The sequence below is a fragment of the Macaca mulatta genome, chromosome 1, assembly GCF_049350105.2.
Source record: "Macaca mulatta isolate MMU2019108-1 chromosome 1, T2T-MMU8v2.0, whole genome shotgun sequence".
NCBI lineage: Eukaryota > Metazoa > Chordata > Mammalia > Primates > Cercopithecidae > Macaca > Macaca mulatta.
Window position 1 is genome coordinate 132,221,626 of NC_133406.1, and position 26,858 is coordinate 132,248,483.

Genomic DNA, 26,858 nt, shown 5'->3' on the forward strand with positions numbered 1-26,858 from the left:
CTCCTGCCTCAGCCTCCCGAGTAGCTGGGACTACAGGCGCCCGCCACCTCGCCCGGCTAGTTTTTTGTATTTTTTAGTGGAGACGGGGTTTCACCGTGTTAGCCAGGATGGTCTCGATCTCCTGACCTCGTGATCCACCCGTCTTGGCCTCCCAAAGTGCTGGTATTACAGGCTTGAGCCACCGTGCCCAGCCTCTTCATTCATTTTCATTCTTTTTTCTCCTCTGTGTATTTTCAAATAACCTGTCTTTGAGTTCATAGTTTCTTTCTTCTTCTTGACTACTTCTGCAGTTGATGCTCCCATATTGCATTTTAATTTTGTTCATTGTATTTTTCAGCCCCATGATTTCTGTTTGGTGTTTTTCTTTTATTATTTCAGTCTCTTTATTACCTTTCTAATTGTGGTCACTGATTATTTTCCTAATTTCATTGCATTGTTTCTTTGTGTTTTCTTAAAGTTTGCTGAGCTTTCTTAAAACAGTTATTTTGAATTCTTTGTAAGTTCATACATCTCTGTTTCTTTAGGGATGGTCACTGGTACTTTATTTTGTTTCATAAGTGATGTCATTTGTTCCTGATTGTTGTCGATGGTTGTGGCCCTGTGTTTATGTATGTGCATTAGAAGAAGTAGGCGCTTATTTCAGTCTTTGCAGACTGGCTTTGTCTGAGAATGCCCTTCAACAGTTAGCCTGTCTAGAGATTCTTTAATATTTAATTAAATATCTTTAATATTTTGAAGAACTTTCAAACTGTTTCTAAAGTGTCTACACCATTTTATAATCTCAGCAGCAATGAATGAAGGTTTCAGTTTCTCCACAGCCATATCAATACTCATTACTGTCTGTCGTTTGATTTTTTGATTTTTATTTTTTGTGAGACAGGGTCTTGCTCTGTCATCCCATCATCCCATTTGGAGTGCAATGGCACAATCATGGCTCATTGCAGCCTCAACTTCCCTGGCTTAGTTAATCCTCTCACTTCCTGAGTACCTGGGACCACAGGCATGTACCACAATGCCTGGCTACTTTTAATATTTTTTTGTAGAGATGTGGTTTTGCCATGTTGCCTAGTGTATTAGTCCATTCTCATGCTGCTATAAAGAACTGCCTGAGACTGGGTAATTTATAAAGGAAAGAGGTTTAATTGACTTATAATTTTGCTTGACTGGGGAGCCCTCAGGAAACTTACAAGCATTAGTGGAAGGGGAAGCAAACACGTCCTTCTTCACATGATGGCAGGAAGAGCAGTGCCTAGCAAAGAGGGAAAAAAAACCCTTATAAAATAATCAGATCTTGGCTGGGTGCGGTGGCTTAAGCCTGTAATCCCAGCACTTTGGGAGGCCGAGGCGGGCGGATCACAAGGTCAGGAGATCGAGACCACCCTGGCTAACACAGTGAAACCCCGTCTCTACTAAAAATACAAAAAATTAGCTGGGCGTGGTGGCGGGCACCTGTAGTCCCAGCTACTCAGGAGACTGAGGCAGGAGAATGGTGTGAACCCAGGAGGCGGAGGTTGCAGTGAGCCGAGATCGTGCCACTGCACTCCAGCCTGGGCGATAGAGCCAGACTTTGTCTCAAAAAATAAAATAAAATAATCAGATCTCATGAGAACTTACTCACTATCATAAGAACATCAGAATGAGGGTAACCTCCCCCATGACTCAATTACCTCCCACTGGGTCCCTCCCATGACATATGGGGATTATTGGAACTATAATTCAAGATGAGACTTGGGTGAGGGCACAGCCAAACCATATCATTTTGCCCCGGTCCCTCCCAAATCTCATGTTCTCACATTACAAAACACAGTCATGCCTCCCTACAGTCCCCCAGCTCATTCCAGCATTAACCTAAAAGTCCAAGGCCTCATTGGAGACAAGGCAGGTCCCTTCTGCCTATGAGCCTGTAAAATCAAAAGCAAGGTAGTTATTATACACAATGGGGGTACAGGCATTGATTAAATACACTTGTTCCAAATGGGAAAAATTGGCCAAAATGAAGGGGCTACAGGCCCCAAGTAAGTCCAAAATCTAGTGGGGTAGTCAAATCTTAAATCTCCAAAATGATCTCCTTTGACTCCATGTCACACATCCAGCTCATGCTAATGCAAGAAGTGGGCTCCCATGGCCTTCAGCATCTCTACTCCTGTGGCTTTGTAGGGTACAGACCCCCTTCTGGCTCTCTTCACAGGCTGGCATTGAGTGTCTGTGGCTTTTCTAGGTGAATGGTGCAGACTGTCGGTGGATCTACTATTCTGGGTTCTGGAGGATGGTGGCCCTCTTTTCACAGCTCCACTAGGCTGTGCTCCAGTGGGGACTCTGTGTGAAAGCTCCAACCCCACATTTCCCTTCTGCACTGTCCTAGCAGAGGTTCTCCTTGAGGGCTCCACCCCTGCACAAACTTCTGTCTGGACATCCAGGCATTGCCATACATCCTCTGAAATCTAGGCAGAGGATCTCAAACCTTAGTTCTTCTGTGTACCTGCAGACTCAACACCTTGTAGAAGCTGCCAAGGCTTGGAGCTTGCAGCTTCTGAAGCCATTACCTGAGCTGTATGTTGGCTTCTTTTAGCCACGGCTGGGATGCAGGGCACCAAGTCCTGAGATTGCACAAATCAGCAAGGCCCTGGGCCTGGCCCATGAAACCATTTTTTCCTCCTGGGCCTCTGGGCCTATGATGGGAGGGCCTTCCCTAAAGACCTCTGAAGTGCCCTGGAGGCATTTTCCCCATTGTCTTAGTGATTAACATTTCACTCTTTGTTACTTATACAGATTTCTGCAGCTGGCTTGAATTTTTTCCTCAGAAAATAGATTTTTATTTTCTGTCACATCATCAGGGTGCAAATTTGCCAAACTTTTATCCTCTGCTCCCTGTTGAATGCCTTGCCACTTAGAAATTTCTTCTGCCTGATACCCCAAATCATCTCTGTTAGGTTCAAAGTTCCACAGATCTCTAGAGCAGGGGCAAAAAGCCACCAGTCTCTTTGCTAAAGCATAACAAGAGTCACCTTTGCTGCAGTTCCCAACAAGTTCCTCATCTCCCTCTGAGACCACCTCAGCTTGGACTTCATTGCCCATATTACTATCAGCATTTTGGTCAAAGCAATTCAACAAGTCTCTGGGGAGTTGCAAACTTTCCAACATCTTTCTGCCTTCTGAGCCCTCCAAATCTCTAAGAAGTTCCAAACTTTCCCAGTCTTCTTCTGAACCCTCCTAACTGTTCCAACCTCTGCCTGTTACCCAGTTCCAAAGTCACTTCCACATTTTTGGGTACCCTTTTAGCAGCACCCCACTCCTGCTACCAATTTACTGTATTAGTCCATTCTCATGCTGCTATAAAGAACTGCCTGAGAATGGGTAATTTATAAAGGAAAGACGTTTAATTGACTCACAGTTTCGCATGGCTGGGGAGGCCTCAGGTAACTTACAGTCATAGCAGAAGGGGAAGCAAACATGTCCTTCTCATGGTGGCAGGAAGAAGAAGTGCTGAGCAAAGAGGGAAAAACCCCTATAAAACCATCATCTCTCATGAGAACTCACTCACTATCACGAGAACAGCAGCATGGGGTTAACCACTCCCCATAATTCAATTACCTCCCACCAGCTCTCTCCCACAACACATGGAAATTATGGGAACTACAATTCAAGATGGGTGGGAACATAGCCAAACCATATCATCTAGGCTGGTATTGAAATCCTGGGCTCAAGCAATCCACCCACCTTGGCCTACCAAAGTGCTGGGATTACAGGCATGAGCCACCATATCTGAACTGTCTTTTGATTTCTTTCGATTTTAACAATCCATTGGTTCTGCTTCTCTAGATAACCCTGACTAATATATAATTGGTATGAAGTGATATCTCATTGTGGCTTTGATTTATATTTCTTTCATGGCTGGTGACTTTTTTTGTACTTTTGGGATATTATTATTATTATTATTATTACTAGTGTTTGTACTTATTCAGTAAAAATGTTAAAAACACTTTTTAAAGGCAGAATGTGACCAGAGTTTCCTATAGTTATATAACCATCATGGACCTTCCCTCAAGTGCTTAGCCATTAGTGTTACTCATGTCACTCCAAATGTCAGCTTGTTTTCTTCCATTTCACTGTCTCTTTGTGTCCCAAACCTGAATTCATGGGAAAAACATCTAAATAGTGCTTAATATGGTTTGGGTATTTGTCCCCTCCAAATCTCATGTTGAAATGTGACCTTCAGTGGTGGAAGTAGGGACTAATTTGGTCACGAGAGTGGATCCTTCATTAATGGCTTGGTGATAAGTGAACTCTATTGGTTCATGAGGGTTGCTTGTTTTATGAGCCTGTCACCTCATTTCTCTTGTCCTTCTCTCACCATCTGACACACTTGCTCACCTTTTTCCTTCAGTCATGAGTAAAAGCTTCCTGAGGTCTCACCAGAAACTGAGCAGATGTTGGTGCCATGCTTGTACAGTCTGTAGAACTGTGAGCCACATAAGCCTCATTTCTTTATAACTTCCTGAGTCTCAGGTGTTCGTTTAAAATAACGCAAAACAGATTAACAGTGCTGATTGAAACAGCTGTGACTGGGTCATCACAGTGTGAGAGAGGAGTCACTGGGTTGAAATATAGCTTCCTACTTACACCTGTTCAGTAGAAGCTATAGATATGAAGTAGCTAAAGCAGGCATTCCCTCTGAAACGGGTTTCACATACATCATAATTATCTTCTGCTCTCATTTTTCTTTTAGGCTTTCATCTCCATCTCATTTCCCATTTCCTCTCATTTTCATATCTTTAGGTTTCTTTCTCCACAATTATTCAGAACCTTGGAACCCTTCACTCCAGTTATTCTTTGTCTGTTCAACTTGTTTCTCTGCTTCATGGCTCTTATGGTTTGTAATCATTGACTTATTTGTGTATCTCAGTGGTTGGGAGTACAGTTTGGAATTAAAATGCCTGGGTTGAAACTCTTAATTGTACTCTACTTACTAGCCTTGTGACTGTAACAAAATCCTTAACCTCTCTTTGTCTGTAAAATGGAGAGTATAGTAAATACATGGGCTTGTTTTAAGGATTAAATGAGTTAACATGGGAAGTACTTAGAACAATGCCTGGCAAATGCTCAATGAATATTGGGTATTGCTTGCTTTTGTTTAGTGCTCGTTGTTCCCACTGAGGGCACAGACCATGTGTATCTGGTTAACAGTTCTATGTCTACCATATTACAATAATGGACTCTCAGAAAATACTGAAGAATATGTTAAAGAATGAGTAGAATTATGCTACTGAAAAGGGTGAGTTGAAGGTAGGTAGGGGAAAGGGCACATACAGTCCTGGAAGCAGCATAAATGGGGAATGGGTCACACAATGTTTCTTGGTACTCTCTAGACCATAGTGGGCCACCTCTTAGCTAGTGGTCTATGGATTATTTCAGTAGTCTGTTGGAAACAGCCATGGATGTGATAATAATGACCCATTTGTGAGTTTTAAGAAAAAGGACAACTACAATACTAGATAATAGTGTGTAAGTTAAGAGGGGAGGGGATGATTTATTTTAAACTGTTCTAAAATTGTTACCTTATTTAGGATGGTGGGGTCAAACATTAAGTTTAGACTTTGTTATATGTATGTGGTAAAATTTCAAGGTAAATGATTGAAACTACAGTAGTTGAGTATATAACTTCAAAACCAGGGAGGAAAGAAATGGAATAAGAAAATAAATACAAAAACATAAGATTCAAACAATCCAATGAAGAGGAGAGAAGAGAGGGAAAAACATAGAAAGAAAGAGATAATTAGAAAGCAATAGGTAAGATGTGAGAAATAAATTCAAGCGCAGTAAAACTCCACTAAAATGTGCCCTGCAATAATGTTGGGGCATGATTTCCCTTCATTTCCATTCTCAAATGGGGCAGGCTAAATAAAGTTCTTACCCTGTTTCCATGGGGGTTTGAGGTGGGCGACTAGTAAGTTAGAAGATAATCACCTTTTGATCAGTTAGAACTTTCCAATTAATAAAAATTAATGTACATTTTGTCAGAAGGTAGAGATTGTAAGATGAAAGAACAAGCAAAATAAAGTCCTACTAACCAAAAAAAGAAGCTGGGGTAGCTATGTTAATATCAGCTATGGGATAGCTATGTTAATATCAACTAATTTAATATTAATTATTATTAATAATCTATTCATAATAGATTATATAGTAAAAACATTAGTAAAAGTAGAATGTCACCACATTTTAAAATTCAGTATAAGGATATAAAATTTTTAAGCTGGTTGATAAAATTCTGGGGATAAATTGGCAAATCCATCACAGTGGTGAGAGATTTTAACACAGTTCTTCCTGTATTTGGTAGATCAAGCAGAGAAAAACTTTAGTGAAGACAAAACATTTTAAATACATAAGCTTGATTTAATGGGCATGTAATAGGACCTTGCATCAAAAAATTAGAAGAAATATTTTTTCTTAGGTGCATATGGAACATGTATAAAAATTGATTTCACAGTAGGCGGTAAAGCCAGGTTCAACACATTTCAAAGAACTGGTATCACAAGAACTACTTTCTCTGACCACTGTGCATTAAAGTAGAAGTCAGTTACAGACATAAATTATAAAAATGCCAATATTTTAAAATGCAATATACACTTCTCAACTTATGGGTCAAAGGAAATCATAAGTGGAAATTCAAGGACACATTGACTTGAAAACATTAAAACTTATGGAATGTTTCTAAGATGGCACTTGTAGGAATTTTATAGTCTGAAAGCTTTTATTAGAAAATAATTAAGTCTGAAAATTAATGTGCTAAGTTAGGGGAGAGAAACTGGAATAATCTCAAAGAAGGTAGGAGGAAGGAGGTAATAAAGAATATGTAGCAAAGATGCAGTAACAGGATCAACAAAGCCAGAAGCTGTTTGTTGGAAAAGGCAAGCCTCTGGAAAGATTGATGAAGAAAAAAGAGAAATGAGATGTAAGTAAATCATGTTCAGTTACAAAGAGACACATAAGAACTTTTAAAAAACTGATAAAATATTATGAATTATTAATGCCAATAAATTTGAAAACAGACAAAGTAGATGAATTTCTAGAAAAATAGAACTTACTGGGACTGAATCAAGAAGAAATAGCTGATAGTACCTAAGCAATTGAAGAGATTGGGTCAGTAATTTAAAATGTTCTCATAAACAAAACGTTAGCCCCAGATGGTTCTTGCAAATGATTAAAGAACAGATGTACAAACATTTCCAGAGTGTAGAAGTACACTATCCTATCCTTTCTAGATTATTTAACACCACAAGCAGACAGTCTATGAAACAGGGAAATATAGGCCAAGATACCTATGACTTATATGTAAAATTTAAAGAAAATGTTAGCAAACTGAATCAGCTGTATTAAAAAATACACCACAATCAATGCATTTATAAGAGCAACTTAACGAAATTTATTAGAAGACATTAAAGAAGACTCAGTATAGAAAAGATGTACCTTCTCTCCAAATTGGTAATAGAGATTCAGTGCCATTGAAAAAAACCCACCTGGTTTTTTTTGAGGAACTTGTCAAGCTGAGTCTCAAATTTATATCAAAGAGCAAAGGCCTAAGAATATCCAGGACATCCATGAAGAACTGTAAGAAGCCAGGGGCCTGCCCTATCAGATACCAAGGGTTGTTACTAAGCCATAACCAAGTCAGTGCTATTTCTACAGAAACAGACAAGTTAACAAATGGAACATAATAGAGAGCCCAAAAACAGACCCATCCATATTTTGGATTTGTCACACGAAAGAAGTAGCTTCGCAAAACTTTGCAAAAAGGAGAGTGTATGCAATAGATGATGCTCATGCTCGTGCTCATGCAGACAAAAAGGAAATTGGGACACCTGCCTCTTACTGTACACAAACATCAACCTAAACGTGAAAGTTAAACTATAACAGCTTGAGGTGGTGGGGAAGAAATATCTTTATCTCAGTGTAGGGAAGAATTTATTTTAAAAAGAAGACACAAAAAGCCATACACAGAAATGAAAAGACTGTATTCAACTACATTAAAAAGATTAAATTCAGCTGCATTAAAATCAAGAGCATCTGTACTTGGACAGCGTAGAGTGGAAAGACAAAGAGAAGGTATTTGCCAACTTATAACTTGAAGGATTAGAATGAACGATATAAAGAACTACATAAATAAGAAAAAGATATACAACCTGTTAGAAAAATGGGCAAAGACATGAACAGCATATTTCACATGGAAGAAACAGCAGTAGCAAATGAACATGGTAAGAGATGCGCGACATCTTTAGTGATTTGAAGGGAAATGCAAGTTATACCCACAGCAAGACTATCTTATCTAAGAAGTTTGTCAATACACTAAATGTTCTGTGGTTTTAAGCTACAGAGTTTGTAATTCATTTATTTATTCAATAAATACTTGGTGGCAGGCACTGTTTTAGAAACCTTGGTTATAACTTTGAATGAAATTAAAAAAAAATCCTTGCCTTGTGCAGGCTGCTTATGTGTGGGAGGTTGGGTGGTGGGGTCAGGCAACGAACAATTACATTAAAATAGAAAATAGTGATATAAATAAAGCTATAAATATTGCAACCCAGAGTAATACTATAAACATAAGTAGTGACTAGGACTCTCATGCAGATATACCTCTGTGCTGGGACAAGTGAAAGTTTAAGTGTAACTTCCCATGTGCAGGTCAAAATGAAAAAATGACACTAGAAAACACAATAATGAGTATCTGAAAATTGCATTTTATTTGACTGCTATCCTTTTGCATCATTTTCATACTAATTATAGAATAAAATTTGTAGGGTGCACCAAAGCTTTTTTTTTTTAAAATCCATTAATTCAGTAAATAAATGAGTACCTTCTTTGTGCCAGCCGCTGTAAGAGGTGGCCCAAAGAAGGGAATAAAACAGTCAAAATCCTGGCACATTTGGAATTTCTCTTAGGAGAAAACAGATACAAATGGCATTAATTGCCAAGAAACTTGTAAAACAAGCCAAATATTAATGATAAATATTTAAGACTACAATATGTTAATTTTAAGATTGAAAATGAGGTGCCAGGATTTCTTAAGACGCAAAGGCACAGTCACTGAGAGTTTGATTTTTTACAATCACTGTTAATTTTTTAATTTTTCTAACTTGGAGGAAATTGATAACATGTTTTGAGTATATTTCAAAACTACATTCAAATGTTGCAATAGAACATTAAGAATTATCTTCATGATTCACTAAGTGCGTGAAAAAATGGATAGTGAATCTATTCATTACCATCTTTCAATATTTTATCTTTCAGTTTTTGTGTTTTGTAGCTCATTGGCAGAGTTTGACAGAGTGCTGAAAAGTAGTCTTTGGTGAGCTGGCTGTAATTTTGGGACCCATTTTTATGTAGATAATTAAAACTATCTAACAGGACCATAAAATGCTTGCTGCCATTTCCAACAACCTATGTTTGTGGATGGGGTTTTTTAATTTAAAAAGAATTATTATGTTAGAAAAGAAACTGTCATTCTGTAAAGTGGCTAGTATTGTTAGTTTTATGTATCAATTTAGTTTTGTTCTTTGATCTTTTTTTTTTTTTTTAAATTTCAGCATTGATGCTGATGGGACAATGACCGTGGACTGGAATGAATGGAGAGACTACTTCTTATTTAATCCTGTTACAGACATTGAGGAAATTATCCGTTTCTGGAAACATTCTACAGTAAGTGTACTTTATGTATTTATACTTATTTGGAGCTATAAACCATAGGTACAGTTATCAACCAAGAACACTCTGTAACACTTATGGGCCAGGATGCCTGAGTCCCAGTAGCTCCTTAACCTGTAGAGTTCTATTTATTCTATTAGGCATAGATTTATAGAGTTATTAAAACAAAAACAAAAACAAAAACCCAAGACTGCATAAATGTCCATTCTGAAAACTTGGAAGAAATACCACCTTGATGAATAAGCTGTCCAGCTTTTATCGGCATTTATGTATTCTGCCATAGGGAAGTGTAAAAGTTGTAGCCTTTTCTTTTACTTTTTTTTTTTTTTTTTTTTGAGAGGGAGTCTCCCTCTGTCGCCCAGGTTGGTGCAGTGGCGCGATCTCAGCTCACTGCAAGCTCCGCCTCCCGGGTTCACGCCATTCTCCTGCCTCAGTCTCCCGAGTAGCTGGGATTACAGGCGCCGGCCACCTCGCCCGGCTAAGTTTTTGTATTTTTTAGTAGAGATGGGATTTCACCTTGTTAACCAGGATGGTCGCGATCTCCTGACCTCGTGATCCGCCCGCCTCGGCCTCCCAAAGTGCTGGGATTACAGGCGTATCCAAATAATCTCAGCACCTCATGGTTGCTAAGGATCTGTGTCCTTGTTTGGTCAGATTTGCTTAGATTTATCTCTGGTTTAAGGCACTTACAATATTCATTAAAGGCATTAAAGGTTACAGAATCTTTTTGCTTCATCTGCTTAGCATTTCATACCAGTTTGTTTTCCACAAAGCTTTCAAATTTTGATTGTTTCATTAATATTCTGCATACTGATGTAAACCAAGTTCTATTATTATGCAATCTGCTCCTGAAACTATTGGGAACTCTCTGAAGGAGTTTTTTTTTTTTTTTTTTTTTTTTTTTTGAGACTTAGTCTCACTCTGCCGCCCAGGCTGGAGTGCAGTGGCGCGATCTCGGCTCACTGCAACCTCCGCCTCCTGGATTCACGCCGTTCTCGTGCCTTCAGCCTCCTGAGTAGCTGGGACTACAGGCGCCCGCCACCTCGCCTGGGTAATTTTTTGTATTTTTAGTACAGACGGGGTTTCAGCATGTTAGCCAGGATGGTCTCCATTTCCTGACCTCGTGATCCACCCGCCTCAGCCTCCCAAAGTGTTGGGATTACAGGCGGAGCCACCGGGCCCAGCCTTTTTCTTTTTTCTTAGTGGGCTTGTCTTCTACGCACTTAAGATTTTACTAAATTAAATATGCATTAAATGAAGTCAGGAGTTCACACTGCCACTAGTAACAATGCCTAAGCTTACATAAAGCATTATAAAATTGTTGGCGATTAGTGCCTTCTCAGCTGTATAAAATAATATACTAGTAGTTCAGTTGCCTAGATAAATTTTACACTATGTGAAGTTTTATTTACATAATTCTTACTGTATTTTTTAAGGTAGTTGATAACAGGTGAGACTGCAATCATATCTCCATTTTATTGATGGTAGAATGAAGGAAGAGAGGGTTACTACCATAGGATAATAGGATAGCTCCTTCCCCTGGCACTCTTGCTTGTAAAAAAAATTTTATGCCAAAACAATTTAGATAATAGAATTGTAAAAATAATATTATAGAATTGTTTCTCTCAAGCTATGGTAATGTAGAATAGGTTGAAGGGGTGATGATTTGAAACAATACCTCTCCATTAGCTAAATTTTATATAGAATCTATTGCATGTTTTAAATGACAAGTCAGATTTATAAAAATATTTTTATAAACAGTAGAAAATGAGTTTAGGGGTATTCACATACACAATTTTAATTTTTATTTACATATTCAAAACATCATGGTATAAAGTGTAATGTGGATATAAATTTGAGATAAAGGAAGTATTGTTTAAGCACTGATGAACTAATTTCTTAAAAGATGTCATCACCAATTGGTTTTCTAGCCTTATGAAAAGTGGTTGCAGTAAAAAAGATTGACTATATCTGATAAAATGCTGCCCTTTCATTCTAACCTAGACCTAGAGAAGAAAAGATACTGTGAATCTATGATGAAAGAAAGTTGTAACTGTTGGTTTTGTATATTTGTAATTACTGTTTATTTTCATTTCTTGTGAACTGATACTGTACATTGTTCATTGTGAATAGAAGACATAATCTTTGTGCTCAAATTGGTTTAGTATAAATTCTAGGGAGTGAAGTTCATATTAACAGTAAAATAACATATGATTCTCTCTAAAACAGAAACATCTTCTGGGATTATATATTTTTAACTAAGGGGATCTTTTTTTCATTTTAACAGGGAATTGACATAGGGGATAGCTTAACTATTCCAGATGAATTCACGGAAGATGAAAAAAAATCCGGACAATGGTGGAGGCAGCTTTTGGCAGGAGGCATTGCTGGTGCTGTCTCTCGAACAAGCACTGCCCCTTTGGACCGTCTGAAAATCATGATGCAGGTGAGCTTTATTATCGTGTGTCCAGGTTTGCCCTAAATATTCTAAAACAGTGAGAAATGTGGTGCTTTGAAAAAGAAGTTTTAAAATTTCTCAGTAATAATCTTTTATACCCTAAAAAATAAATCTATTTTGTTGCTGTTAACTCTGAATTCAGTCCATGTAAGTATGGCAGTGTACCAAACCTTAGATTGTTAGTACGTGTATGTAATGAACTTTTAATCTTTGGCATTCTATGACTATTCAAACGTTTAATTTAAATAATATCTCTAGCTATTCTTGTGGGGTCTCCTTATTTATAGTTTCCTTCCTTTTTATATACTTTATCAAAAGTAAAGTGTTTCTGAAATCTAGAATCTTAGACCAGCAATGTAATTTTAAAAATTGTTCTGGAGCTGAGGTTAGTCTGGCTTTATAGACTGATTTTGTTATTTACTAGCAGTGTAGCATTGGGCTGGCCAGAGTGGAAAGAGGGAAAGGAAAATAATTAATATGTAGTTGCTTATTGTGGTAAGCCAGTTAATGCTTGCAGCAGCCCAGTGAAGTAGGTATTTTATCATTTTTCCAGGGGGAATCTGAGGCCCAGAGAATTAACTTTTCCTTTACCACAAATGAGAGGGGAAATGGAGTATCTTTGCCTCCAGTGCTCTTGGTTCTCATGCTGCATGAAACCTCTGAGGTCTCATTTTCCTTCATTCTGGGATGGGGATAAGAATATCTAACAAGAATGGTTGTGAGAATCAAACAATATCAGGTATGTGAAAATGTCCGGTACACTGGAATAACCTATTGGAACATAGTAGTAGTTTACAAAATATTTTTAAAACTTTGTTATACTTATGGTCAGCAGCTTTTATATTTGTCCATAGATTTCTGGACAAAAAGATTTCTGACAGTATTTTAAACTAGCATTCCTTCAGAATGTACCCAAATCCCAAAATGTATTTAGGGGCAAAGCTAATGCTTTAAAGGAAAAGGAGAGGGGATTGGTGTGTGTTTTTCTTTAGGAACAGTAGTTAAGCTGACTTTTAGAGAACTTGAATAAGCATTTATTTTTTCCTTTGTCCTATTTTATTGTGAAGTTTATTTATTTAAAATAAAATGGATTTCTCTGGAATTTAGTTTCTGCAAATGTGAGGAGTTTTCACAGTCAACCTTCAGGTTCGATACTTCTCTAGAAATACTCACATAACTCACTGAAAGCTTATTATCCCTGGTTATGGTTTATTACAGGGAAAAAATACAGATGAAAATCAGTCAAGTAAGGAAGCTCATAGGGCAGAGCTTCTGTTATCCTCTCCCTGTGGAATCTCCGTGTCTTACTTTCCTGGCACTGTTGTGTGACACTAGGCATGGAATATTGCAGACCAACCAGGGAAGCTCACCTGAGCCTTTGGTGTGCAGAGTTCTTATTGGGCTCCATTTTCATACTGGCCATATGGCTGGCCTTCAGAATTTACCCGCTTCTGTGAGTGCGTGTGTGTGCATGTGAGTGTGTGTGTGTGTGTCTGTTTAGTGGTAATCACCCCTTTTATGTGAGCTGAAACAATCAGAAGAATGTCTGATTTGTTTAATTATTTTTGGTATATTGGATTTAATCAGTTTTTTCTGTAGGTGGTCATAAGGTATAGTATTTTTAAATGACTACCACATCTGTAGTATAAGCCAAGTAATTTATCAGTATTCACAGGATGGGTACATGTTGTAATGAATTTATTGCCTAGAGAGGCCTCAAATGCCAAAGAAGGTACAATTTTTATTTTTGGTTTCAGGCTGTATGTATACCCTGATATACACAATATCCAAACCATTTCAGACCCATTTACAGTTCATGTCTTACTACTTCTTGAGGACTACAGTAAGATACTACTCCCTGTCCTCAAGAATATAAACAGTATTACCTGTAGTATATATAATATAATATAATATAATATATTATATATATTAATATATAATATTATATATAATATATTATATATATAATATAATATAATATAATTACCTGCAGTATACTTTTTTATTTCTCTTTAACTGAGCTTGTTCATGTTTCAAAGGGTGTTCCATTGCCTGATACATAATTTAGTTAATATTATCTTATGAAGGTTGTTCATAATTTTAATATTCTTCTTCTCTCTCTGCTTTCTCACACCGAAGATACCAATTATTCTTAGTTTTAGAGTCAGAGACAGGTGTCTAAAATCATGGCAATACTCCCTCCCGTCATTATGTATAATTTATTTTTTCAACCTTTCTATATTTTATTTTCAAATATATCTTCTTGCAGTTAGAAACAGTATTGAAAAAGATTGTATGGTTGCTTTAGAAAAAGTAACAGTAATATGCCAGCAGCATTTTATATCATTCTGCTTTTATTTTTAGGTTCATGGTTCAAAATCAGACAAAATGAACATATTTGGTGGCTTTCGACAGATGGTAAAAGAGGGAGGGATCCGCTCCCTTTGGAGGGGAAATGGTACAAACGTCATCAAAATTGCTCCTGAGACAGCTGTTAAGTTCTGGGCATATGAACAGGTAATTTTTTATCACCTATGGAATTTATTAACAAAGAGGAGTTAGTAAACGGATTGAATAAAGGTTAATGTATAATGCTTTTGGGATTCTTGTTTTAATATACAGTAATCTTTCACGTATACTCCATAAGAAATATCACTTATAGATTAGACTAAATAAAATCAGAGATTTCTCATGACCAAGTTACGGGATTCTTAATTCATCATATTATTTATAAAGAAAGTTTGTTTTTCTAAGTAGTTCTTAAAGGAAGGGTAGAATTTTAGTTTATTCATTCTGAATTCTGAGCAGAAGCAGCACACTAACGTAAGTTTTATGAAAGTGTCACAATCTAACCTGTGGAAGGAAAACTTACAAGTTGAAGTCCTTTGTGTAATTTGACATTGCTGTAAAACTGAGCTGAGTTTGGAGTGACAGCTCCATGAAGGCAGGGGCATGGCTTCTTCCCCATGTACTCCAGCACCTAGACAGAGCTTGGCATGTGATAAGTGCCAAGTGAGTGTTGAAAGAATGAATGACTGAACAAAGGCATTTACCTCTGAATCACTTCTCTGTTGACTTTTGTTAACTTGGATTTTTTGAGCTATTGCTTCAGCCTAACTCAATGTAAAGGGGAAGTACAGAGGTAAGTTTTAGAGTTTGGGTTCTCTTTATGGTCGTTGGCAGAACTGTCTAGTTGAGCAGCCACAGATTACTTTTTCCATTATTTATTCTATCGTTGTTTATCAAGGACTGTAAGGGCCTTGAAATTCAACTCCCCACCCCCATAGTTTTTGTATTATTCCATGTAGATTTTAGATTATTCTGGAGAGTGTTTTGTTCTTGAGCAACAGAATACTCTTGAGAAGATTATGGTATCCTTTTTCTTTGCCTGGGAAATAGAGAAGCAAAAAAAAAAAAAAAAAAATTTAAAGAGAATCTAGTCTCCAGGATTTTAATGAGAACGTATCCTTGGGAAGGTTATTTTCCTTATGTGAAGGTTTGAAGATTCAAATCATGATTATTAAGGGCTAATGTTTGAGATACCCTTAGGTTATTCTGACTTCATACTTGGATTTTATGATAGGAAAGCCAGAGCCTAAAATAAACAAATACTCAATGCAGTTATTTTAGTATGCAAGAAGTTTAGTATTTTTGAGAGTCCATGGGTATTACAAACAAATATGCATATTTTACTTTATGTCATTTGTCAGATTCTTACCTTGGATACCACCAGCAGACATCCTCTGCTTCTGTCCACCCAAGCTCCTTCCTAAGACCTGTTTATAGTATTGTGATTTCTGCACACTAACTTTCTTAGACATCAAGAGAAAGCTGTCTACACAGTGTGGTGTAGTGTTCTTATGGGCTCTGGGCCTATGGTGCCGCTTTCTCCTGTCCTGCTGAAGGTCCATTCATCCCTCGGGGCTCTCTAAAAGCCACCTTCCTATGAGAAGCATGTCCTAAGCATCTCAACCAAAATCAGTTCCTCCCCTGTCTAGCCTCCCTCGAGTGCTGAATTGCAGAATATCCCATTTTTCATTGGATGATGGTAAACCCATTGTTTTCTCCGTGGGTTCTAAATTACTTCAGGGTAAATAGGCTGTATATATTCTCAAATTTCCCTGAGTATGTAACTAGCTCACTTTTAGATTCAGATAGGTTTTGTTCATTGACTAGCTAGTACTTTAGGAAACTAAGAAAAAGATCTTTTCAACCTGGTGTGTAGCTTTGTCAAACACATCATCAGTTTGGGGTAAAGCTGTGTTCTCTGTGGGTTGTCATTACGATAGTAGTGTAATTGTGTCATTGACAGGGTGGTAGTGTGGGATAGTGTTCTCATGGTTTCAGCTGCCATCTCTGTACTGACTGCATTCCACTCCAATATCTTTCTCTTTATCTCAACACCGTAGATCTACCTGTGTACTGTGTGTTTCAGCATCTCTGCTTGCATGGCCTAGGAGTGCCTCACACTCAACATATCCACCATGCACGTCATCTTTCTGCTACTCCCTGTCTCCTGACCCTGCTTCAGCAACACATACACACCCTTCCTCTTTCTATATGTCATATGGTGGGGAATGTCCTTTAGTACCTTACTCAGGAGTTAGTTCCTCCGGGAATGCTTCTGTTTTAATTTTCTTTTGTTATTTCACACTGAATTCTGATGTTCTCTGTACTTATCTTCTTGGTGAGACTGTGAGCTTCCTTAGGCAGTAGCTACTTGTATTCCTAGCACCTTGCCCAGTGCCAGGAAACTCTTATTAAGTGAATGAAAAGACAGAACTGCCGGACTGGAATTTGAGCTCAATTTGCCTCAATCTCAAGCCATTAAGATGAAGGGAAGCTGGGCATGGTGGCTCACGCCTCTAATCCCAGCACTTTGAGAGGTAGTTTGCTTGAGCCCAGGAGTTCAAGACCAGCCTGGGCAACATGGCAAAACCCCATTTCTACAAAAAATATAAAAATTAGTTGGGCTTGGGGTGTGTGCCTGTACTCTGGAGGCTGAGGTGGAAGGATCACTTGAGTTCGAGAGGCAGAGGTTGCAGTGAGCTGAGATCACACCATTGCAGTCTAGCCTGAGTTCCAGCCCAGGTCTGCCTGACTCTCAATCGCATGATATTAATATCCTGACCAGTCACTATTTTGGCTGTATTGGGGTCATATTTCCACCTTTGGTCCAGTTAGCTATGTTGGGTCACTTTAGTACTGATAGCCAGGGAGATGCTGGGCTTGATAGGTTAGTATAATTCTATGTATTACCTGCAAAAACTGTTTTTATAAATTGTTGTGTTAATATTTGTTTGTCACCTATTTATTCGTTTTATTTGCACTGGTGGAAATAAACTCATCTTTTAAAAACTGTGGGGAAACTATCCAAACACTGTGAAAACTTGATTAACCTTGTATTTTCTGTACATCTGGGGAAGAATGCTGTTATGCTGTTTCAGCAAAGGAGCAACTTGGTCCAACCTGGGAGACATCTGTGTTCTGTAGAAATCTGACTTGAAAACCACTGTCCAGTAACTGCGTGTAGTAGCATTTAGGCCTTACTCTTCTGCTACGTATTATTAATGTAGTATATACATTTCGAGACACATCATCACATTTGTCAATTTATTGATTTCTAGGAGCTGATTTGTATTCTAGGATTGTCTAGTTGGCTTGGGCTGCCATAAAATATCACAGAGTGTGTGGAATCAACAGAGGAAATTCATTTCTCACTGTTTCGGAGGCTAGAATGCCTAAGATCAAGGGCCAAACCAGTTTGATTTCTAGTGAGGTTCTCTTTCCAGCTTATAGACAGCTGGTGTGTGCTCACATGGTCTTTTCTTGGTGCACATGTGAGGGGAGGGAGAGAGAGAGTGAGCCCTCTGGTGTCTGCTCTTACAAGAACACTGATCCTTTCATGAGGGCTCCATCCTCATGACCTCATAACCCTAATCCAGAAGCCTCATCTCCTAACACCATCACATGGGAGGTTAGGGCTTCAACATATGAGTTTGGTGGGGGCGCAGCTCAGTCCACGGCAGGTAGTAATGTGCATTTTAAAACTTATTTATACAGTACAAGAAGTTACTTACTGAAGAAGGACAAAAAATTGGAACATTTGAGAGATTTATTTCTGGTTCCATGGCTGGAGCAACTGCACAGACTTTTATATATCCAATGGAGGTGAGTACCATTGTGAAGTCTGACTGTGTGATGGTGTTCGTGTTGGTTGTCTATTGCTCTCTAACAAGTTATCCCCAAATCAACAGTTTAAAACAAGTATTTATCATCGCGGAGTTTCTATGGGTCAGGAATCTGGGAGCAGCTTAGCTGGGTGCCTCTGGCTCAGGGTTTTTCACAGCCCATAGTCAAGATGGTAGTCAGTGCTGCAGTCACCTGGAGGCTCGGCTGGGGGCGGATTCCAATCTCATTCATGTGGTTGCTGCCAGGCCTCACTGGCTATGGGCTGGAAACATCAGTTCCTTACCACATGAGCCTTTCTGTATACTGCCTGAGTATCCTCAGAACACAGTAGCTGGCTTCTCTGTAGTCAGTGATCCAACAAAAAGAGAGAGAGAGAGAGTGCCCAAGACGAAAGCTGATATCTTTTGCCTTTTCTGCTGTATTCTGTTGATCATACAGACCAACCCTGGTAGAGTGTGGGAGGGGATGGTATAATGATGTGAATACCAGGAGACAAATATCATTGGGGGTCACATTAGAGGCTGGCTGCCACTGTGTTGGTGAGAAATATAATTCTCACTCCTGTCCAAAGAGTTTCTGTGTGATAAATTTAGGAATGGAATCTCAGGATTTGATTATATGGTGGTATCCTAATTAGACATCCTTTCATTATTGCCTAGGTTGGCAAAACACAGACCTACGGGCTGTTTTGTACAGCCCGTGAGCTAAGAATGCTTTTTTACATTTTTAAAAAGTGTGCAACACAGGATAAAGCGAGAAAGATCTAAAATCGACATGCTAAAATCACAATTAAAAGAACTAGAGAAGCAAGAGCAAACAAATTCAAAAGACAGCAGAAGACAGGAAATAACTAAGATCAGAGCAGAACTGAAGGAGATAGAGACACGAAAAACCCTTCAAAAAATCAATTAATCCAGGAGCTGGTTTTATGAAAAGATTAACACAATAGATAGACCATTAGCCAAAATAATAAAGAAGAAAAGAGAGGAGAATCAAATGGACACAATAAAAATGATAAAGGGGATATCACCACTGATCCCATGGAAATACAAACTAACGTCAGAGAATACTATAAACACCTCTATGCAAATAAACTAGAAAATCTAGAAGAAATGGATAAATTCCTGGACACATACACCCTCCCAAGACTAAACCAGAAAGAAACAGAATCCCTGCATAGACCAATAACATGTTCTGAAATTGAGGCAGTAATTAATAGCCTACCAACCAAAAAGAGCCCAGGACCAGACACATTCACAGTCGAATTCTACCAGAGGTAGAAAGAGGAGCTGATACCATTCCTTCTGAAATTATTCCAAACAACAGAAAAAGAGGGACTCCTCCCTAACTCATTTGATGAGGGCAGCATCATTCTGATACCAAAACCTGGCAGAGACACAACAAAAAAAGAAATTTTCAGGCCAATATCCCTGATGAACATCAATGTGAAAATTCTCAATAAAATACCAGCAAACTGAATTTAGCAGCACATCAAAAAGCTTATTCACCACTATCAAGTCAGCTTCATCCCTGGGATGCAAGGATGGTTCAACATGCAAATCAATATAACAGAATTCATCAATAAACAGAACCAGTGACAAAAACCACATTATTATCTCAATAGATGCAGAAAAGGCCTTCAATAAAATTCAACACCCCTTCATGCTAAAAACTCTCAATAAACTAGGTGTTGATGGAATGTATAACAAAATAATAAGAGCTATTTATGACAAACCCACAGCCAATATCATACTGAATGGGCGAAAGCTGGAAGCATTCCCTTTGAAAACCAGCACAAGACAAGGATGCCCTCTCTCACTACTCCTATTCAACATAGTATTGGAAGTTCTGGCCAGGGCAATCAGGCAGGAGAAAGAAATAGAAGGTATTCAAATAGGAAGAGAGAAAGTCAAATTGTCTCTTTACAGATGACATCATTGTATATGTAGAAAACCTCCTCATCTCAGCCCCAAATCTCCTTAAGCTGATAAGCAACTTCAAGCAAAGTCTCACAGTACAGAATCAATGTGCAAAAATAACAAGCATTCCTATACACCAATGATAGACAAACAGCCAAATCACGAGTGAACTACCATTCACAATTGCTACAAAGAGAATAAAATACCTTGGAATACAACTTACAAGGGATGTGAAGCACCTGTTCAAGGAGAACTACAAACCAGTGCTCAAGGAAATAAGAGAGGACACAAACAAATGGAAAAACATTCCATGCTCATGGATAGGAAGAATCAATATCATGAAAATGGCCATACTGCCCAAAGACATTTATAGATTCAATGACATCCCTATCAAGCTAACATTGACTTTCTTCACAGAATTAGAAAAAACTACTTTAAATTTTATATGAAACCGAAAAAGAGCCCGTATAGCCAAGACAATCCTAAGCAGAAAGAATGAAGCTGGAGGCATCACGCTACCTGACTTCAAGCATACTACAAGGCTACAGTAACCAAAACAACATGGTACTGGTACCAAAACAGATGTATAGACCAATGGAACAGAACAGAGGCCTCAGAAATAATGTCACACATCTACAACCATCTGATCTTTGACAAAAACAATAGGGAAAGGATTCCTTATTTAATAAATGGTTTTGGGAAAACTGGCTAGCCATATGCAGAAAACTGAAACTGGACCCCTTCCTTACACCTTATACAAAAATTAACTCAAGATGGATTAAAGTCTTAAACATAAGACCTAAAACTATAAAAAACCCTAGAAAAAACCTAGGCAATACCATTCAGGACGTAGGCATGGGCAAAGACTTTTTGACTAAATCACAAAAAGCAATGGCAACAGAAGCCAAAGTTGACAAATGGGATCTAATTAAACAAATATCTTGTGCACAGCAAAAGAAACTATCATCAGAGTGAACCAGCAACCTACAGAATGGGAGAAAAATTTTGCAATCTATCCATCTGACAGAGGGCTAATATCCAGAATCTATAAGGAACTTAAACAAATTTACAAGAAAAAAACAACCCCATCAAAAGTGGGTGAAGGATATGAACAGATACTTCTCATAAGAAGACCTCTATGCAGCCAACAAACATATGAGAAAAGGCTCATCATCCCTAGTTGTTAGATAAATGCAAATCAAAACCACAATGACATACCATCTCACACCAGTTAGTTAAAAAGTCAGGAAACAACAGATGCTGGCAAAGATGGGGAGAAATAGGAATGCTTTTACACTGTTGGTGGGAGTGTAAATTAGTTCAACCATTGTGGAAGACAGTGTGGTGATTCCTCAAGGATCTAGAACCAGAAATACCATTTGACCCAGCAATCCCATTACTGGTTATATATTCAAAGGATCATAAATTATTCTACTGTAAAGACGTGCACACGTATGTTTATTGCAGCACTATTCATGATAGCAAAGACTTGGAACCAACCCAAATGCCCATCAGTGATACACTAGATAAAGAAAATGTGGCACATATACCCCATGGAATACTATGCAGCCATAAAAAAAGGATGAGTTCATGGCCTTTGTAGGGACATGGATGAAGCTGGAAGCCATCATTCTCAGCAAACTAACACAGGAACAGAAATCCAAACACCACACGTACTCACTTTTAACTGGGAGCTGAACAATGAGAACACATGGACACAGGGAGGGGAACATCACACACTGGGGCCTGTTGGAAGTGGGGGCCTAGGGGAGGGATAGTATTAGGAGAAATACCTAATGTAGATGACAGGTTGATGGGTGCAGCAAACCACCATGGCACATGTATACCTATGTAACAAACCTGCACGTTCTGTACATGTATCCCAGAGCTTAAAGTATACTTTTTAGAAAGCAGGCAAAAACAAAAGAAAACAAAAAGAATGTACAACCGAGACCTAATATTTTAGGCTTGCAATGACAAATATTTTACTATTTAGTCTTTACAGGAAAAGTTTTCCAACTACTGCTTTATAGCAAAAAATAATATTGTAGATGTGGAATTTATTGATATAGCAGAGGGTTTTTTAGTAACTGATAAGACTTAAGCAAGATAAATACGATTTTCACCGATATGTGGTATGCATGCTAATATAGCTTTTTTCCCAAGCATCTTAATATGATTGTTTATATTATTCCACATACCTCTCAACAAAAATCTTAATACCTATTTTTCCCCTTATATCCTCCATATCAATTAATAGTATCACCTTCCCAACTCCCCACTGCCCCATCCTGTGTTCCAAGCTAGAAACACTGGGGTTATCCTTTATACTACCATTTCCCTCACCTTCCAGATGCAGGTGGTCACTGGTCAGTTTTGTTAAGGCATTAACAGATTATCTTGCCTCCATTTCCTTGGTCACTTCCTTCACCAGATCCTCCTTGCAGTCAACGGGTCTCTCTGGCTGTGGTCTTAGCCCCTCAATAGAGGTAATACATGAAGGAGAATGTATCAACAAACTGTACAGTCTTTTGAATGACAATATGTGCTAGGTATTTGATCCGTGTAAAATTACTTCATTTGAATTCTGTGATGATAGAGTTAATACGAACAATAATATTTTGTTATTTTTTTTATATCCAGGTTATGAAAACCAGGCTGGCTGTAGGCAAAACTGGGCAATACTCCGGAATATATGATTGTGCCAAGAAGATTTTGAAACATGAAGGCTTGGGAGCTTTTTACAAAGGTTATGTTCCCAATTTATTAGGTATCATACCTTATGCAGGCATAGATCTTGCTGTGTATGAGGTGAGTTTATAGAAATCTTTTGAATCTGAAAATGCAGTTAAATAGCTCTTGTTAGAATTGGACTTTATGTGAAGTAGACATATACCATAAAACAGTTTGTGACCAGAAGTAAATTCAAGTATATGTTATTTGAACTTTCAAGTAACTTGAGTGTGAATGTACATAGGGCCACTTTTGTATTAGATTTTCTTGGGAATTGCTTTTATTAATGAAGAGTAGATCCAAAGTTAGGTATAGTTGTTCACCTTAAAAGGTGGTTATAGAGATTGTTTTCAGGGAAGACAAAGCAAATAAATTCCTTTGTTTTGGATTTGCAAAAATCTGACACTAAGCCAAGTGATTAACATGACTAACGTGAGTAATACAGTTTCATTTCTTGTACTGAAGAATACAAATCTTGGATCAACCCTGTAATCTAAATCATTTAATAATTTATGAATCTCACAAACATTTATTGAGCACACACTATACAAACCTCTGGGTTAGACACTGGATCTGGGGATTCAAAGGACTCAGTGTGTGCCTTGAAGAAACTGAAGGTCTGGTGGGGGAGACAAACAACTAAAACCTAGTGTGGTTAGCTGTGCTGTGGTAGACATGAGCCAGGGTGAATGTTAGGATGGGACCTAAGCTACAGCATAGAGGAAGAGTGTAATGTGTAATGAAAAGAAGACTGGACTTTTTTTTTAAGAGCTTTATTGAGATTTACTTCATATTCCTTACATTTCACTTATTTGAAGTATACAAGCAAATCATTTTTGGCCTCTTACATATTTTTTTTTTTTTGAGACAGAGTCTCACTCTGTTGCCCAGGCTGAAGTGCAGTGGCATGATCTCAGCTCACTGCAAGCTCCGCCTCCCGGGTTCACACCATTCTCCTGCCTCAGCTTCCCGAGTAGCTGGGACTACAGGCACCCACCACCACGCCCAGCCAGTTTTTTGTACTTTTAGTAGAGACGGAGTTTCACCACGTTAGCCAGGATGGTCTCAATCTCCTGACTTCGCGATCCACCTGGCTTGGCCTCCCAAAGTGCTGGGATTACAGGCGTGAGCCACCGCACCTGGCTTCTTACATAATTTTTAAAAATTATGATAAAATATAAAATTTTACCATTTTACTCATTGTAAGTATACAATTCGGTGGCATTAATTGCATTCACAATATTGTGCAACCATCAACACTATCTGTTTCCAAATCCTTTTCCTCACTCCAAACAGAAACACCTTAAGCTTTAAGCAATAACTTCCTACCCTCCTTAACTCAAACCCTTGATAACCTCTAATCAGGTTTCTATGTCTAGGAATTCACCCATTCAAGATATCTTATAAGTAGAATCACACAGTATTTTTCTTTTTGTGTCTGATTTATTACTCTCAGCATAATGTCTTTAAGGTTTGTTCATGTTGTAGCATGTATCAGAGCCCTTCATTTCTTTTCATGGCTGAGTAATATTCCGTTATGTGTATATACCACATTTTGTTTAGTCCTTCATCTGTTGAAGAACATTTGGATTGTTTCTACTTTTTCAATATTGTGAATCATGCTGCAGTGAACATTGGCATCTGTGTATCTGTTCGAGTCTATGCCTTCAATTCCTTTGGGTATATATCTTGGAATGAAATTTCTGAGTCATGTGGTCATTCTGTGTTTAGCTTTTAGGAACTATCAGACTGTTTTCTACAGTGGCGGCACCATTTACATTCTCACCAGCAACGTACAAAGGTTCCAGTTTTTCCACACCCTTATTAACACTTAATTTCCATTTTAAAAAAGCTTATTTTTATTGTAGCCATCCTCTTAGATGTGAGGTGGTATCATGGTTTAGGACTTTACTTCTTGTGCTGAGTTTTAAAAAAAATTATGATTAAAAACACATAACATAAAGTTTACAATTTTAACCATTTTTAGATATATGGTACAGTAAGTATTAGCTGTTTGTGGTTTGTTGTGCAACAGATCTGTAGAATTTTTTCACCTAGCAAAACTTAAACTCTATAGTCATTAAACAACAGCTCCCAATTTCCCCTTCACCCCAGCGCCGTGTAACCTACTTTCTCATTTTATGAGTTTGACTACATTAAATACCTTGTATAAGTGAAATCATGTGATATTTCTGTTTCTGTGACTGGCTTATTTCACGTAACATAATTTCCTCAAGATTCATCCATGTGATAGCAATAGCATATGACAGGATTTTTTTTTGTTTTTGAGGTTGAATAATATTTCATTGGGTATATATATATCACACTTTCTTTATCTGTTGATGGACATTTGGGTTGTTTCTACATCTTGGCTATTGTGAATAGTGCTGCAGTGAACATGGTTGTGCAAATATTTCTTCAAGATACTGTTTTCATTTCTTTTTGACATATACTCAGAAGTGGAATTTCTGGGTCAGATGGTAATTCTATTTTTAAGTTTTTGAGGAATCTCCATGTCATTTCCCAGAGTGACTAGACCTTTTTGTTTTTTAACATTTCTATCAGTGTACACCAAGATTCCAATTTGTCCACGTCTTCCCCAGTACCATTAAGTGGGGTTGTGAAGTCTCCTACTATTACTGTGTTGCTGTTTATTCCTCCCTTCAGTTCTATAAATGTTTGCTTCATATATGTAGGAATTTAATATTTGGTCCATATATAGTTATAATTATTATTTCTTCCTGGTAACGTGACCCATTTATCATGATGTAATGTCCATCTTTGTCTCTTGTGATAGTTTGTCTTAAAGTCTATTTTGTCAGATGTAATTATGGCCATTCTGCTCTCTTTGGGTTCCCGTTTTTATCTTTTTCCATCCTTTCACTTTCAGCTTATGTGTGTCCTTAGATCTAAAGTGAGTCTCATATATAAGGTATAGTTGATTCTGTATGTGTTATTCACTCAGCAATTTGTATCTTTTAATTGGGGGATTTGATCCATTTACATTTAAAGCAGTTAGTGATAGGGAAGGACTTACTGTTGTCATTTGGCTAGCTGCCTTTTGTCTTTGTCCTGTAGCTTTTTTGTCTTTCCTTTCCTCTCTTCCTGGCTTCTTTTGTGTTTTGTTGATTTTTTTTTTTTTTTTTTTTTTGTAGTGGTATGTTTTGATTCCCTTCTCATTTCCCTTTGTGTGCATTCTATAGATGCTATTTTTGTGGTTACCATTGCAACTACATAAAACATACTAAAGTTATAGCAACTTATTTTAAACTGTTTACAACTTAACTTCAGTGGTATAGAAAACTGTTTCTTTACATCTTTCACCTCCTCCCCACCAACTTTATGTCTTTTGATATTATATATCCTTAACGTAGATTTATAGTTACTTTTTTTGCTTTTCTTCTTTAAATTCTGTTTAAATTTTGTTTTTGAAATAGATTTTAAAGTTATTTTTATACCTTCATTACAACACTATAGAATTTTATAATATTCTAAATATTGACCTTTACCATAGAGTTTCATGTTTTCATATGGTTTTGTGTTGTTATTTATCATCCTTTTGTTTCTCCTTTTAGCCTTTCTTGTAGGGCTGGTCTAGTCGTGATAAGCTATATCAGCTTTTGTTTGTCAGGGACAGTCCTAATTTCTCCTTTTTTGAAGGACAGTTTTGCCCATACAGTATTTTTGTTCGGCAGTTTTTTTAAGTTTCAAAACATAGAATATAACATTCCATTTCCTTCTAACCTGCAAGATTTCGCTTGAGAAATGCACTCAATGGATTTTTTAATCCATTGAGATAATTTTTTAATCCTGTAGGATTTAAAATTTTTAGTCTTACAGGATTAAAAAAATTAAACTAG

General features: G+C 37.7%; 1 protein-coding gene across 1 annotated transcript in view; it reads left to right on the forward strand.

Annotated features, from left to right (window-relative positions):
* Positions 1–26,858, forward strand: part of SLC25A24 (solute carrier family 25 member 24) — a 54,431-nt gene that overhangs the window by 22,539 nt on the left and 5,034 nt on the right. Inside the window, 5 exon segments of the mRNA NM_001258085.1 lie at positions 9,579–9,690; positions 11,984–12,142; positions 14,519–14,671; positions 18,218–18,325; positions 22,909–23,076. Coding sequence (NP_001245014.1) covers positions 9,579–9,690; positions 11,984–12,142; positions 14,519–14,671; positions 18,218–18,325; positions 22,909–23,076 — 700 coding nt within the window.